General features: G+C 27.3%; 1 protein-coding gene across 1 annotated transcript in view; it reads right to left on the bottom strand.

Annotated features, from left to right (window-relative positions):
* Nucleotides 1-15700, bottom strand: part of Smr (Smrter) — a 101502-nt gene that overhangs the window by 74091 nt on the left and 11711 nt on the right. The window contains 1 exon segment of the mRNA XM_067269039.1: nucleotides 2153-2336. Within this exon segment, the coding sequence (XP_067125140.1) occupies nucleotides 2153-2336 (184 nt within the window).

Genomic DNA, 15700 nt, shown 5'->3' with positions numbered 1-15700 from the left:
TATTATAGTACACTTAGTAAGCATGTCACCATTCGCCACTGACCGACACTCAAGTCGAGAAAGGGGATTCCCCGAATTGCAGGTCGAAACTCGATTGGTCGTTAAGCAGATAGGTCGTAAAGTGAGGAGTACCTGTATGTATGTATATATATATATAAATATAAATGGATTGTAGTAATGTATAAAGGTGATGGTGGCGGCAGCCCCAATTCACATATTACCATCCCCCACTCTCAAATATCATGAATAATAAAAGCAGTTTTAAAAATATATTGAAATTATTTTTACATTTTACACACTGAAATTCTAAAGATGAAACAAGACACTCCTGAGCATTATCACTGCCAAATAAATATAAATAAAACTCACAAATCTTATTGTGCTTTGCATTTAGTTGTGAAAACTATTGTCATTAACATTTTCGGTCCACACATAGGACCTTCCTCAGATAGAACTGCCTAAAATATCAAATCTTTCCAATGTTAGTGTTCTATTTTAAAATGTATATAAGACTCCGGTGTATTTGAATTTTGAACATTATATTTTTTGAAAAATTTTTCTTTCATTATCCAATCAGTTTTCATAACTAGATGCAAAGTACAATAAAGTTTGTGAATTTTATTTATAGTGATTAATGCTTTGTTATTTGAAGATTAAAAATGTTTATATTTATTTAGCAGTTTCTATGAGATAAAAATTGTCAGTACTCCCAACACAAACCAATTTGACCTACTAGAGGGACCTTCCCAATAACCATAAAATATTTTATGACCCTTTGTCTTCCAACTAATTCTTTGTTCTGACTGCGATCTGTCGACACATACAAACATTTGTCCCACAGTTATGTAAAGACTTATTTGTACATTAATTCCTTGATTAAATGAAGATACTTTAACCACTACAATGTGTTTCGTCTGTGTCTCTCTCCACTGTTTCTGGATTAACAACAAAAATGAATATTGATTTCTTGCAATAAAGAAGTTAAAACAACAACATAATAATGCAAACATATAAGAGTATTTTAGCATTACTAATAAAAGCAAATAATAATTAATGATAAATAAATGTACTTAATAGATGATGAGATAATTTCTCAAACAATCAGCAATCTACGTGACACACAGCACTGAGTAATGATGTTTTTGCTTTTCTAATGCCATTAGTGCTAATTTTTTATGAAATTGTCTCCATTTTCATACTAAATGTACAAAACAGCTTCTCATTTGTAAAAGTAATTTCATCATGCAAATTTAAAACTAGAAATCAGACTTGGTAATGATTACATTTAACCTAATTTTTTTGCTAACAAACTCTAAATTTACAGTTCTCAAATCTTATAATATAATCAAGATTGGTTGATAATTATAATAATAATAATAAGTGCAGAGCCCAAACGATTAGGAGATGAAAGTTGAAATTTGGTATACAGTTAGGGTACATCACAAGAACGTACTCTAAGAAGGGATTTTTCGAAATCCCCCGCAGGGGAGAGGGACAAGACTAAGGCTTACTGTGAAGAACTCAGCTTCTATTATACCATTTTTTGCATTTATGCGGAAAATCGAACATGTTTTTAGACCCTTCTAAAAATTCTCAATGATATTTAGTGTTCCATCGTATGTAAAGTTGACATGGAGAGTGCATGTGCATAAGTTTGCTTTATCCAAACTCTTCGTCTTAATGTTTGATTTTATGTTCGAATTTATATTTATGAATGATTCTGGAAGATCCAGCTTATTTTTCGAATTTAGTCAACCCGAAGAAGAACCCAGATAGAGTTACGAAAACGTTTATTATTCATCACTTAGTGGTACTATGCATCAGTTAGTGGTTGCAGTGAGTCTTATTTATCGTTATCACAGTGCGGTCAGCAGATATCTAAAAATTTTCTAATTAGTCTTGGAAGAGGGGGACCTAATTCTTGCACTCGGTGAAAACGGGTAAGATCGGCTATAATCTAATAATCTTAATCTCTAATCTTTACTATCGTTACTTTTTGTCCGAGCAACGCCGGGCTCATCTGCTAGTGACGAATAATGTTTAAAAATTTCTCGAGTATAAAATTATATTTAAAAAAATCATAAAAATAATAACACACAGATATATTATATATGTATTTAAGTACTGATTATTTAAATTCAAAACAACTTACTGGATAGTGACTATCACTAAATATTTGTGTATGAGCACCATAAACAGGTATATGGATGGTTGTTGTGTGAGGATAAGCACTTCGAGTTGGGTCCTGAGGATATGGATAGCCACGTGTACCAGCTAACGGTGGACTAAGTGAGCCTGTATGCCTCTTATATGGAGTGTTTCCTTCATGTGAAGGCCTAAAAAAAAAAATATTAAAAAATATGTAGAAAATCACTCTGAAATAATTTTATCATAATCTGTAAATACTCAAGATCATTTAAATTAGCATCAATATTTTGTAAACGTATTAATACAAATCGAATTAAATTTATTACACTTTTAAATTAAAAATTATGTTTATAAAATATATTTATAATTAATCAATCATAAAATTTACTTTAAAAAGTACCTTTTCAAGATATGACTTCATTAATATGATCATAAGAAAAATATGGAAATTTATAATAAGTAGTAACATGTATAAGAATTCAAGACGAAAACATAATAATATAACAAAATATAATCATCATATTAATCTTTGTAGGGTTAAAGCAGCCTTTTAATGTAATAAAACACTCTAATTTTGTACATATTTTGGAAGCAGCACTTTACCTTCAAAATTCTGCAAGTTTATGATGTTCTAAAATTTAAAAAGCAATTTCAAGTTAAGTTAGTTTTTAAATAAATTTTAAAAATTCTGTTTTTTATTCTCTCTAGATTAAGCAATAAAGTTTTAATTCATTTTTTACAGTAACATAAATATAATGTAACATGAAACCAGAGTCCAATTAACTAATAAACTCATTTTATTAATGAAGTAATTTATTAAAAATATATATCAAATCTACTGTAATGTGCAAACTCATTAAAAAATAAATAGAAAGAAAATAATTTGAATCTCTTTTGTTTTTCAAGAGAACAGAAAAATTGTAAGATAAATATATATGATCGAAGCAATTTACCTAGTTTTTTTTTAGTTTTCTTGTTAGAAATTACTGCTTTAACGTAACAAATTGTGAATGTCACATTACATAATCAAACTTGTTTAAAGTTAATGAAAATGGCCTTCAAATGCTCTTAGTTGTCAAGAGTTAAAGAAATCATTTATTTCATGAATGGTAAGCCTTACAGCAACTTGATGTTGACACAAAATTATAATGATACTTCATTAAAAAAAATAATAATAATAAAAGATACATAAAAATAACAGACTATATTTTGACTATACGATTTGTAGTCTGATATAAATACAGTACAAAAAAAAATATATTTTAGTCACATAAGTCACTGCTTCTGTTAAATACTGCAACCCAGAAAGTTTGGTAATTAAAAAGAAAAGAAGTTCATATTAAAATTTCTATGCTTTAATACTAAATTGTTTCTATTTAGATTAATATAATAAATTTAAATGCCAAACAAAGCACAAGATTCTTTATCGGGCTATAAGGCTATAGCCCGTTAAAGACCAGCTCTTTGGTATTTTAAATGACTATTAGGTTATTCGTATTTCCTATACGAAGCCCTCGGGGAGGTGTAGTGCTAACCCTCGGAATCACATTTCCGAGGTGGTCGAATACGAAAATTTTTAAAAATCCTAAAAATTTTATGAATGGATGCATGTTAATATTTTGCTCTCCTAACATTTCCTGTAGATGTGGACGTCATCTCGTCGTTTTGGATTTTTTTGAAACATTCAAACTGAATTACATCATAAAGACCAACAACTGCCGAATTATCGGGCTAGCAAATGGCTAAAGTAATATTAATAATTTAAGTTAATTTGGTACTAGAGTTAGGCGTTAGGCGCCATCTCTTGCTAAATTTAATAATTAGAATTTTAATTAAATAATTTAATTGCTAGCCCGATAATTCGGCAGTTATTGGTCTTTATGTATAACAAGTTAGTTGTTGTTTATTTATATCTGAATTACATCAGAAACGTGATTCTGAGGATTAGCACTATTTGTTCCCGAGGGCTTCATATAAGAAATTTATTTCATTAAAAACAAAATTTGACAGTGTCTTACTTAACTCTAAATTAAAGTATTCATCATTTATTTTAATTAAAGATATTTTCATAATTATTTAAAATTACTAATTTATCACACAAAAATTGAATTTTCTTGTATACTATGATTTTTATGTAAAATCACTACAATTACAAACAACAGTGGAGTAAGATTTATCTATTTCACTAAATGTAATAAAATTTCATATTATTCTGTTTTAATACTGTGATATAAATTTTAAAATCATCACTGTATTTATTTAATGAGCTTTTAAACATTAACATGATATTCTAAATTTAAATGCAATTTATTATGATAGGATGTATCTTGACAATAGCTATAAGTAGAGCTGAAAAAATTTAAAAATAAAATATTGCTGGTTTCTTAAAGGCATTATTGGTTTATGGTATAATTGTCTTGTTAGTAATAAACATTAACTTTCAAACATTCTATTACTTCAATTCTGCTATGTATTTTTTTATATTTTGTCTTTTATATAACAGACATTTTATAAAATGCTTTTGAGCAAAAACTTGTCAAGTTTAGAGCTGCATCAAACTAATGTAGTTACTTTCTAAACATCTTATTCCAGAGACTTAGTTCTGTGAAAATCACTTGTTTACAAGGTTAAAAGTGAATAACTAATGGTTTTTACTTTATTACTGTATTTACCTAATAATTTATTTCAAAATATGAGTCATACATAACATGGTTCTGTATTATCTGTTTTTTTTTTTTTTTAAACATTTTAAACATCTGGCTGTTCCTGCTTAGGCCAGACATTCAAGACTACTGTACAGTGAAATCAGATTTAAAGAAAATTATGTCATTTTTATTTTTATTGCATATTTAATACTAAATGATTTTCGTTTTCTTCCAACTGCACACTTAAATTTATTATTATTATATAATTTCTTCATTTATTCATCAATATAAAATAATAATTAAAATTAACATAACAAATTCTACTCCAATTTCTTTTTGTAAAGATGTAATTAAATCAAATACTGTATTAAACAAAAAATATTTCTGATTACGATAAAATGTTCAATACATTAGTGTAGTTAATCTAGAAACACAGCCAATGTTATTTTGGAGATTTTCAAGACATTTACACACACTATTCTTTATCTTTCTATAATCTTAATTTATACAGGTAATATTAAATATTTTCACATACACAAATTATTATAATAAAAACAGAACTTTATTTCTCCCTAAAAGCTAATTTAGTATATAAAAATTCAAGGAAATGAGGCTTTCTTATATATAATATATATAAAATTATTCCTCTGCAAAAATATGATATTTTTCCTGTAATATTTTCATTATGATTTGATATTAATTAAAATAGATATTAAAAAAATAACTGATTATTGAAGAACAAGTCTCTCGATAGAAAAGTCTCGCTAAAATTGCTATTATTTGCTGAATCAAAAAACCTAATTGTATTCTTTAGTAAATGAAGAAGATTCTTTAGCCCTAGGATGCAGTCATTATTGAATACATGAATTCAAAAGCTGGTTTCATAAGCCCAAACTAGTTTACACTTTTTATTAATAATATATTAGATTTAACAATATTGTTAAATGAGACATTGAAAGTTTTTTTATAAACTTTTGTTCATAAAACTAATTTGTTAACCACAATTATTTAAAAATTTATTACTTATTATAACATAATGGATATACATTTTTTGTCTCATTTTAGTTGGTTTTCTTTGTTCTTGAACCACAAATGATGCTCTAATAAACTCTTTAAAATGTTTTGTGCTTTCTACAATTCCACATCACAATGTAAAATTGCACATCTTTGCATTTGTAGTATTATTATTTGTTTTAGCTAAAACTTTCAAAGTAATTTGCATTGATGAAAAGGCAAACAAAACCAATTTCCAGCACAAAAATTATGGGAAAGCAAGTGTTTTCAATTGTGTTAAACAAACATCTTTAGGTGTCTGTCTATTTAAATTAGTCAAAAGTGGGCATCACTTTTTCATAATTTTTGGGCTGGAAATTGATTTTTGTTTGCCTGTTTTATTAAGTATACCCAGTTTCGTGTTGTTGATTGTAATTTGCATTTGTGTATTACATCTTAATTATAATTTAGGTATTCTTTGGCAAATACAATAAATGCATTCAATGCAACTATATTGATCACATTCATAAACAATGCCAGTGATTAATGCTTGATTTGCTATTTGCTGTGTATGCAGTTACTTTCTGATCTGTTAAACTGATGCTGCTTCATTTTGTTTATAGTGTAGGATTGCCCATGGTGTCCCTTGTTATTGTCATCAATGGCACTGTTATGATGTTTGATAAACAATAAAATAAGCTTCTTTTAGATGAGTAACTATCCAAGATCACATATAAAAAACAAAATATTAAATAATAAACTGAACAATTTTTGGATGGCTTTATTTTTCTGGAATACCTCACTTATTTTGCCTCAGTGTATAGGCTTCAGAAGTCCAGAATATGTAAAAAGAGATTAAAAATAAAAAGCAAAAAAACATGTACAAAATTGTTTTCACTTATATAGAACAAAAAGGAAGTCCATTGACACTTCAAGTACAGGAAAAAATTAAAGTTTTATGCAAATAATGTATGACTTTATAAAAAAATTGAAGTTACAGACTTCTTTCAGCCATTAAATGAAGAAGCAGTTACAGATTTTTAGAGGGCACTTTAGAGCAGTGTTTCTCAAACTTTTTGGTCCGAGACCCCCTTTTGCACTTAAAAATTTCAAAGGACCCCTAAAGAATGAGTATGTGTAGAAAAACATCCCGGAGATAGGGAGGTCAATTTAAATTCAGGAGGAGTTAATTCCTTTTGTTTAATTAATCTATCCCATGTTGAAATTCCTCTCCGTCGCGTGTTGCTTTGCGTTGAATTTTTGTCAATGTTAAAACTAACAAAATTTTTTTTTAATTATTTCTTTATTTTTCATAAACAAAATAAATATATTGAAAAATATAAAAACAAAAAAAAAGTTATATTTCGGAAGTTAATCTAGTTTCAAAACGTTCCGATCTGCACAACACAGTCCTCGGAAAAACAAGCAAAACTTACCACTCACGATGGGAAAAAATTCTCGTTCAAATACTGGCACGTCCTTAAGTACCCTCTCATGGGCCCGCCAGTGCTGCCAGCTAAAAACGCATATTAACTAAAATAATATCGAAGTATCCCAAGACATAGCCAAATATCGCAGTGCCACAGCACTAACGAAAATTCAAATTTGCCGACCGAAATGCTTTCGGATAAACTACGCTCTGTATTTTTTCTATTATTTCTTATGTACTGTATATTTTCTATTATTTCTAAACATGAATCCATAGTAAATTTATAAAATATTTGAAAAAAAGTGATCTGGAATCAATTTTTCATGACCCCCACTTTGAGAATCACTGCTTTAGAGGATTACATAATCAACTAATAAACTTGAGAACAGAAATTACAGACATAAAACAAGAATTTCAAGAATTTAAAAGTAACATGTCTCATAGTAAACTGGAATAGGATGAAATTCTGAGAAATCAGAAGTTAGAACTTCTGCAGTTTCAAATTCATAGAAATGCAAATTATCTTAAAAGAGTGGAAATATTACAGCACAGGAATGTAATTTTATCAACTATTGTGTTATAAGGTGAATTAGTTTAAAAGATTTTAGAAGATTTAAATTTAAAAATTGATAAACATGATTATATGTCAAAAATATAAATATTTTCTTGGCATAACATACCATGCTGGGAAAAAAAACAAAGTCAGCTGAAAGCCATGGAGATTGTGGGTGCTGAAAATTGTTCCCAGCTGGCACTATGAATGACTAGTATGGTTATAGCTAAATTAATTAATTAATAGCTCTAAAAGCAAAGACTGGAAGAAGGTCTGAGAAGTGTAACTGGCAATATATTTGCATAGTAAGCAGCAGTTATGTGTCCCACTTTGGGCCAATCTTTTCTTCCAGAATATTCTAAATTAAAAATTATTTATTTCTAATTATTAAATTTATCATGACATTATGACTTAACCATCAACCTTTAGCCAAATTACTTTGTATCTGATTATTAATTAACCTTACTATAGTCAAATACTAAATCTGGCATATTGTTTAGTACTACCAGTACATTGGATTGTTGTGTGTGTTATGTTTTGAAGATTCTATCTTATATCTAATATTTAAGAAATTAAAGAGTAAAAATAGATGGCAATGAAGTATAAATAAACTTCTTAATAGTATGGTCTTCTCTTATGAAAGATTAATTAGCAGGAAAGAGTTAACAATAAATAATTATGATGTAATAGCAAATTCTGATTTAAATAAACTTTTAAGTTTGGATTACAATAAATTGCAAATAAATAATTTTAATAATTAGTAAAAACAATTAATAATTTTAAATGATAAACCTTTTTCATTAATTAAATTTCGATTATTGAAATTTAATAATCCTGCTCCAATTAAGGCTAAATATTTGCTTCTTATATAATCACATAGTAAACTAAACCCAAATTATATGCTAATAATCAAATTCTAACATTATCAGGCTATAACCTAGCTAATTAAGCAGCTATATATTTAAACTATTGCAGTCTGATTCTCAATTAGTTATTGTACCACATACTGCTCTACTCTGATACACTTCAAAATATATTGTATCCTACATACTGAGCAATATATAGGAAACAATATACTTTGGAGTCGCTAAGCAAAACAGTGTGTGATATGATCACTGTATATCTAATTAATCTATATATCTTATATATAAATATTTAATTTGGCAAAACTGCCACAGAAACCCTCCAGCTATTGAGTAAAAAACTACAGAGATGAGTGCCTGTTGTGCACAGGTCTTTGAATGGTTTTGATGATTCCACAAAACTCATAAAACTCAACTGAAAAAATTAATTGTGAAAGCCTTACTGTCCTTAAATTCTAATATTATTGTTAATTGTCTACTTGGATTTTACTTATTGGCACAGTAATGATAGTTAGTTCAGGAAAGAACAAAATTTCTTTATTATATCACCTGTAGTAATAATTTACTGTGCCAATCTTTAAACACCAGTATAGAGTCCTATTAATAAGTAAAGTCCAAGTAGACAATTAGACAAGTAAAGTCCAAGTAGACAAGTAGATATTAACAATAATATCAACTGAAAAAACATTGACATTGTCAAAACCACATCAACTGTCTTTTTTGATGTTCATGACTTAATTTACAATGACTTTGTACCCTCTGCTATAGGAGTAGCAACACAGTACTAAATTGAATATCTACATTGACTATTAAACCAAATTCTCAAATTAGCCCAAGTTGTACCAAAAGAGAAACTTTCCTGTTACATGACAATGCTTCTGCACATTTGGCTGGAATTGTCAATCAATTTTTGGCTCATAGATATGTTTCAATACTTTTGCCTGTTTCTGAAACCAAAGTTTCCATGAAAGAACATCAATACAATGATTTAAAATGTATTCAAACAAAGGAACTAAAAGTAATTTGTTTAAAAGCTTTGATTGGTTGTATGAACATTGTAAGAAGTGCCCTGCCAATACAAGAGGACTATGTAGGACACCATAACAGATAAAGATTTATAGCTCAATCTGTAAAATTTTTGTGGAACCAGTCCAGTTACTTTTTAGATGTATATGTATTTGTTTGCAGTTGTATAATTAAGAACGCAATAACCAGACATATAAAGATGTTTTTTCAACATTAGTCACCAGCTAACAAGAATTAAATTTTATGAAACAACTGCAAACTAATATGAAGTCAATCCTAGATAGACATTTACTTCAAGAAGCAATCAAAATATGAGAAATATTTGCAATTAAGCTCCCATTTCTCATTGTGAATTATTATTTATGACATTACCTAATATTTATTGTTTCTATAAATAAAACTACATTGTTGAACAACACTCTTTCAATTAGTGCTCTATTTGCAGAAATATATCTTGGGCACTAATCAAAGTAGTATTATAATTTACTTAAGAACTAATGTAAATCTTTATAGAGCAATTTTATTTTCTACTGTGTAATATCTATTAGTGAAAGATAATATTATATAACAATAAAAGAAAAAACAAGACAGTCTTTCTCTACTTGCTAAAAACAATTAAATGAACTATTACAAAAAATAGTTACATTTATAAATTAGATAATTTGATAACTTAATTAATAAAATAATCTTATCAGAGATTAAATTTGTACCATTTAAATAACACACATTTAAAAAGTTCAGAAAGATAAAAAAAATAGTAAAATCAATATAGATTAGATACCGAATCAACTTTAAAATTTTACCAAAAATTGTATTAATTTTCACACTAAACATTTCATTGAAAAATAGACACATTTAAATATTTTACATATGACAAAAACTTCATTACAATATAAAAGATACCTATAACGTTTCCAGCCAAACATTCCTTCCTTTCTTGTGAATAAATGCAAGTTTTATGATTTTATTTTTAGTACAGGTTCCTATTTTAAACATTTGTTTATAAAAAAATTTGCCTAAAAATTCTTATAAGAATATTTGCTAAAATTTAACTAAATATGTAAATAAAACTGTCTGGTGATTACAATATGCTTTATACTTTTTTAAAATTAAAGAAAATCTGTCTACTCTTCAACAATGTAGACAATATGAAAAGAACACAAATTATAAGCAGTTCTTCTTTTTTATACTAACAATACTTATACTGAGTGAATTATAATATACATTAAAGTATATTTATAGTTCTTTATTTCATCATCATTTTCAATACTCAATCTCGCAACATTAGTGACTCATACAACTGGTAATAAAGAAAAAAAAGTTAATAAAAGATACTAAGAATTGAAACACATGATTTAATATAAATATAAAAGGATTTTACTACTACAAAACCATTTTATTTGCAATTAATAAGAAAAATTAATTATAGTTTAGAAAAACTGACAGGTGCACCAATCAATTCACAGATAACAGAAATAAAGTAAAATCTGTTATTGTTTTTGCAAATATTTTAAATGTTTAAACGAATAATTCGTGAGGTAAATCAAATAAAAATTGAAATTCAAGAAGGAAAGAGGTGGCACTTTAATTTTTCTAAATTTTAATCTGATTAACTTGTAGGGCCTATAAAAAGCATTTTATAAGTAAATTGCTAATTTTCTCTCTGGTTTTCTGTCAAATATAATTTTATTGTGACCATAGATTTGTATAAATGACACTATGGGGTCTGATAAAATACAATTTTTCTTCTAATATAGTCATTTAGCTCTTTATATATACTTAGTCGTGCCATTTTATTTTCTTAGAATTAAGCTAAACATTTAACTATTCTGTAGCAAGATTACTTAAGTTGTCTGAATAAATTTCATATATTTATATATAAATATATTTAAGGTTATTTAGAATTATATTTTAATATAATAATTCAACATCAAAAAGAAAAATGTTCTAACCAAACTATCTGCTGGATTTTTATCAGTTGGTTATTCTAATAAATCAGGTTATGGGTGTTACCATATACTGTATATGTTAGGTTCAAAGACCAAAATTGCTCATTGAGCAAAAAAAAATGCGACAATGCAAATTTCGTTTTGTGGTCGTTTCAAATGTTTTTTCACTCAATGAGCGATTTTGGTCCTTGAGCCTAACATATATACAATAAACACCAACTGTACGTGAAGATAAGAATCACACTCAATTCAATATTTCCAGCAGATAAATTCAATCTTCTGACATTTTTGGCCACTACTTTATCAGCACTCGTCAGGAACTGTAAAATGGAAAAACCGTTCTATAAATAGGATGCCATCACGTTCTAAGTTTAAAAGTTTTAAATACGCTTGAATACAGGCAGTGACGTATCTTATATGATGTATAGTTTATGAGTCTAGATAGTATTTCCATGCCTTTGGTACACGAATGGCATCCATGTTGATGCAGGCTCCACTCCTGTTTGTCCTGTAGATCTCTACAGCTTCCAACGTTCTAATGTTTTGCTGGTCGAAGACGCCGTGCATTAGGGTAGCTTGGTCTCAACGGGGGAAAATCCCCAGATCGCTGACGTAATGTGCCAGAACTGTATTAATATTTCCTTTTTGTACATCATATTTGTGATCTTTTAGCCTGGCTTGCAGTGATCTGTATGTGGATCCTACATACGTTACTGTTCTGTGGAACCTATAGTCCTGTAATGGGATGCAGTAAACTCCTGGTGCTTTTGCATCCTCAGTGTTGTCATTTGAGAAGGCAAAAGATTTAAACATACATGTAACATACAAAAGGAAACCCAACGTTTTCTGCCTCATCTACTAGGTATGCTTTTTTACATTTTCTCTATATTAATTTCATCTCAAACTTTGGGGTTCTAAACTGTTTGCTACATTATACACGAAAGAAATTTATCAGCTTTTATGTTAAAGTTATAAATACTTTTATAGAATATTATGGATATTTTAGTTAAATGATTTGGATTAGAATGATTCACAAACATAGCTGTTTCTTGAAGAATCTTTTCCTATTATATAACTTTTAATAAAAATTTTAAAGTACAGATTACTGATCTTCAATCTAACATTATCATTCCAATTTTAATTTTTCTGAAATGTTCAAAATATTCTAATTTCAATAACTACATAACTCTAAAAACTCAAATGTCCTCAAACTCAAACTCCTTGTCATCATGTTTTAATATGAAAATTAATATTCTAGTTTTTTAACAGTAACTATTTAAACTTTACAATAATATAGTCATAAACTTTATAAAGGCACACATGTGTAAAATTTTGCTACACAAAGTGTAGTTATTGCTAAAAGTATGATTATAACAACCTCAAACTGTTTTATTGGAGTATAGCTATGCATACAAAATACGAACAGTTACAAATTACAGTAAAAAAACATTTCTCTAGCACTTTGGAATTCTAGTGCCCATCTTCAGTAGTTCTCTATAAATTCTATCATCATTAAAGAACCCCTCTCTAATTTTGAACACTTCCAGTTTTTAAAAAACTTAAAAACATTTGAAATTATGACTACATTAGGTATTTGTTTTTCAAAAAATGCTGCTGTTAGAACTTACAGAGAATTTCTTGAAAATGGATGTTCATCCAAAATGCTAGGAAAAATCATTTTTTAATGTAATTTGTGATAATTAAACTTGGACTTCAATAAAACAGTTAGAAGTTGTAAACTTACAGTTGAATTAGTATCAGGACTTTGTAAGTTTCAATAAAATTTCTAGAGTGAGGTTATGGGAATGCAGATTCTATGTCAAACATTTATAGGTTATTCCAAACTTCAAATCTGCTAGATGTTCAATACAGAATCTACATAACCTGACAGACCAACTGAAGGTAGCCAAAAACATTCATTTTTAATCAGTGAATGCTGAAAAGTGAAAGGAAGGTGTGAATTTTAGTATTTAGAAGAGAGTTCCAGCTTCAAAATGAACAAACTTTTTTTTTAAATAATTTTGTTTAATTTTCTGATTAAAATTAAAGCAGTAAATTTTAGTTCCATTTGAAAAATTGTGAGAAAATTGACATTAACTTCGTGAATAGATATTTTATGCACAATTTTAATCATAAAGATTAAAACAGCATATAAAATTTTTAGTTTAAGTCATAATGAAGTAATTTAACAAATAAAAATAATTTTATAAATAGCTAAACATCTAAAAGCCAGATTTTAGGGCTGTAATTAAGACAATTATGAATTAAATTATAGAATGTGGCCTGAAAGTTGATAAATTAGCATTCAACTTGTACTAAGATAAATTTAATAATTATTAAATTAATAAATTTAATTCAAAATTAATAAATCAATTTTGAATTTTAAATAAATAATTTAGAAAATTCTGAAAGAAAAGATAAACCTGAAGAGGGACTTCCAATTACATCAAAAATACTTTTTCCAATTATGCTACCTAGACTTACATTAAGTCAGATCATGTAACTAAATAGGTTAATTGCTTCTAAGCCAATTGAGGACATCGGCATCCACATTTTTCCATAACCTTACTCTAGAAATTTCAAATGTTTCTAAGATTTTTAAAAACTAGAAGTGTTCAATATTAGAGTTGGGTTTTTTAATGATGATGATGATGATAGAATTTAGAGAGAACTTCCACTGAAGATGGATACTAGAATTCAAAAGTTGTAAAAAAATGTTTTTTACTGTAATTTGTAATTGGTTGTATTTTATATGCATATCTATACTCCGATAAAGCAATTTGAAGTTTTTATACTCAAAGTTTTAATTAAAATTTCATATTTTCTTGAATTTTTTTTATTTCACAAATATAGAATTCTGCTCATTAGATCAAATTTGCCTATAAAACCAGTCTAACATCTCACAAGACATTTGCTAGGCCACTGTAGGAAATCCAAGTTGACTCTGAAAATGGATGTGCGAGTCTGAAAGTATTTAACATTTTGTATAGCTTCTTTCTAACAAAGTAGTATTTCATGTTTGTTAAATTTGAAATAAATAAGTAAATAAAAAACTGCTTATTTATTGGTGTTATTTTTAGATTCACAGATCAGCAGCTAAGTTTTAAGTTTCTTCTTATTAAAATAAATGCTTTAAAAATTTTTAAAAATTTCACTTTTTCCATTTTTGAAGTCCCTTTCACTTAATTATGAAATTATTTTTATTAGAAAAAAAATCCTGAAGATGAAGCTGAAGACAGTTTATTCAATTTAAATGTTAAAACACTTCGTTTCTTGAAGTAGAATTTTATTCGTAGTAAAGTTATTCGAGTCTACGTTAAAAATGTTATTCAATTTTATGTGTAAATTTTATTTCATGTTATTAGTTTTAGCTAGTGTATACAATTAATAATATTTTATTAATTTCAATCTTTAAATAAAATATGCATTTCAAATATATTAAACTCTATAGAAACATACCAGGATCTGGAACCTTATATAATAACTACTGTAGTTTATGCTTACCACACAACTTCCCACACAACGAGTATTCAACTTTAGGCCTACAGAAATTGAACTAACACAGATTTTGAGAACTAATGTAATTCCTGATGCAGTAAATATTATTCAAAAAACACAATTGGTATTATCCAATATTCAAACAAAATGATGAAGAGAATTGAGTAAAATCCTCTACTACTGGATACTTCATACACTAGCAACATTATGAAATTAAAATATTTGAAATGATTTGTATGCGAATTATTATTAAGGAATAAAATAAAAATTGAATGTATTTATTTTTAAAAAATTATGCTATTTCAGAAAAAATGCAAATTAGAAAAATGGCATTACTGACTAAACAAGGTTTCATCTGGAATTATGTCTTCAATCATTAGTGAGTGTGAATAATCAAATTTAAAACAAATTCTTATTTTAAAATTATTTAAAAATATCATGCAATTTTCATGACATTTGAAAAATATGAGTAAAAATTATGAGAGCCAAACAGTTATAGATCCTGTTATTTTATCTTCAGCTTAAAAAAAACTACTCAATTCTTTAAAAATGCCATTAACAAAAAATTGATCAATCTTAACTTCTAAAAATACTTC

This window comes from Centruroides vittatus, unplaced genomic scaffold (genome assembly GCF_030686945.1).
Source record: "Centruroides vittatus isolate TY-2023 unplaced genomic scaffold, ASM3068694v2 contig_345, whole genome shotgun sequence".
Lineage (NCBI taxonomy): Eukaryota > Metazoa > Arthropoda > Arachnida > Scorpiones > Buthidae > Centruroides > Centruroides vittatus.
The sequence above is the reverse complement of the archived record's forward strand: the minus strand, read 5'-3'. Positions and strand labels throughout refer to the sequence as shown.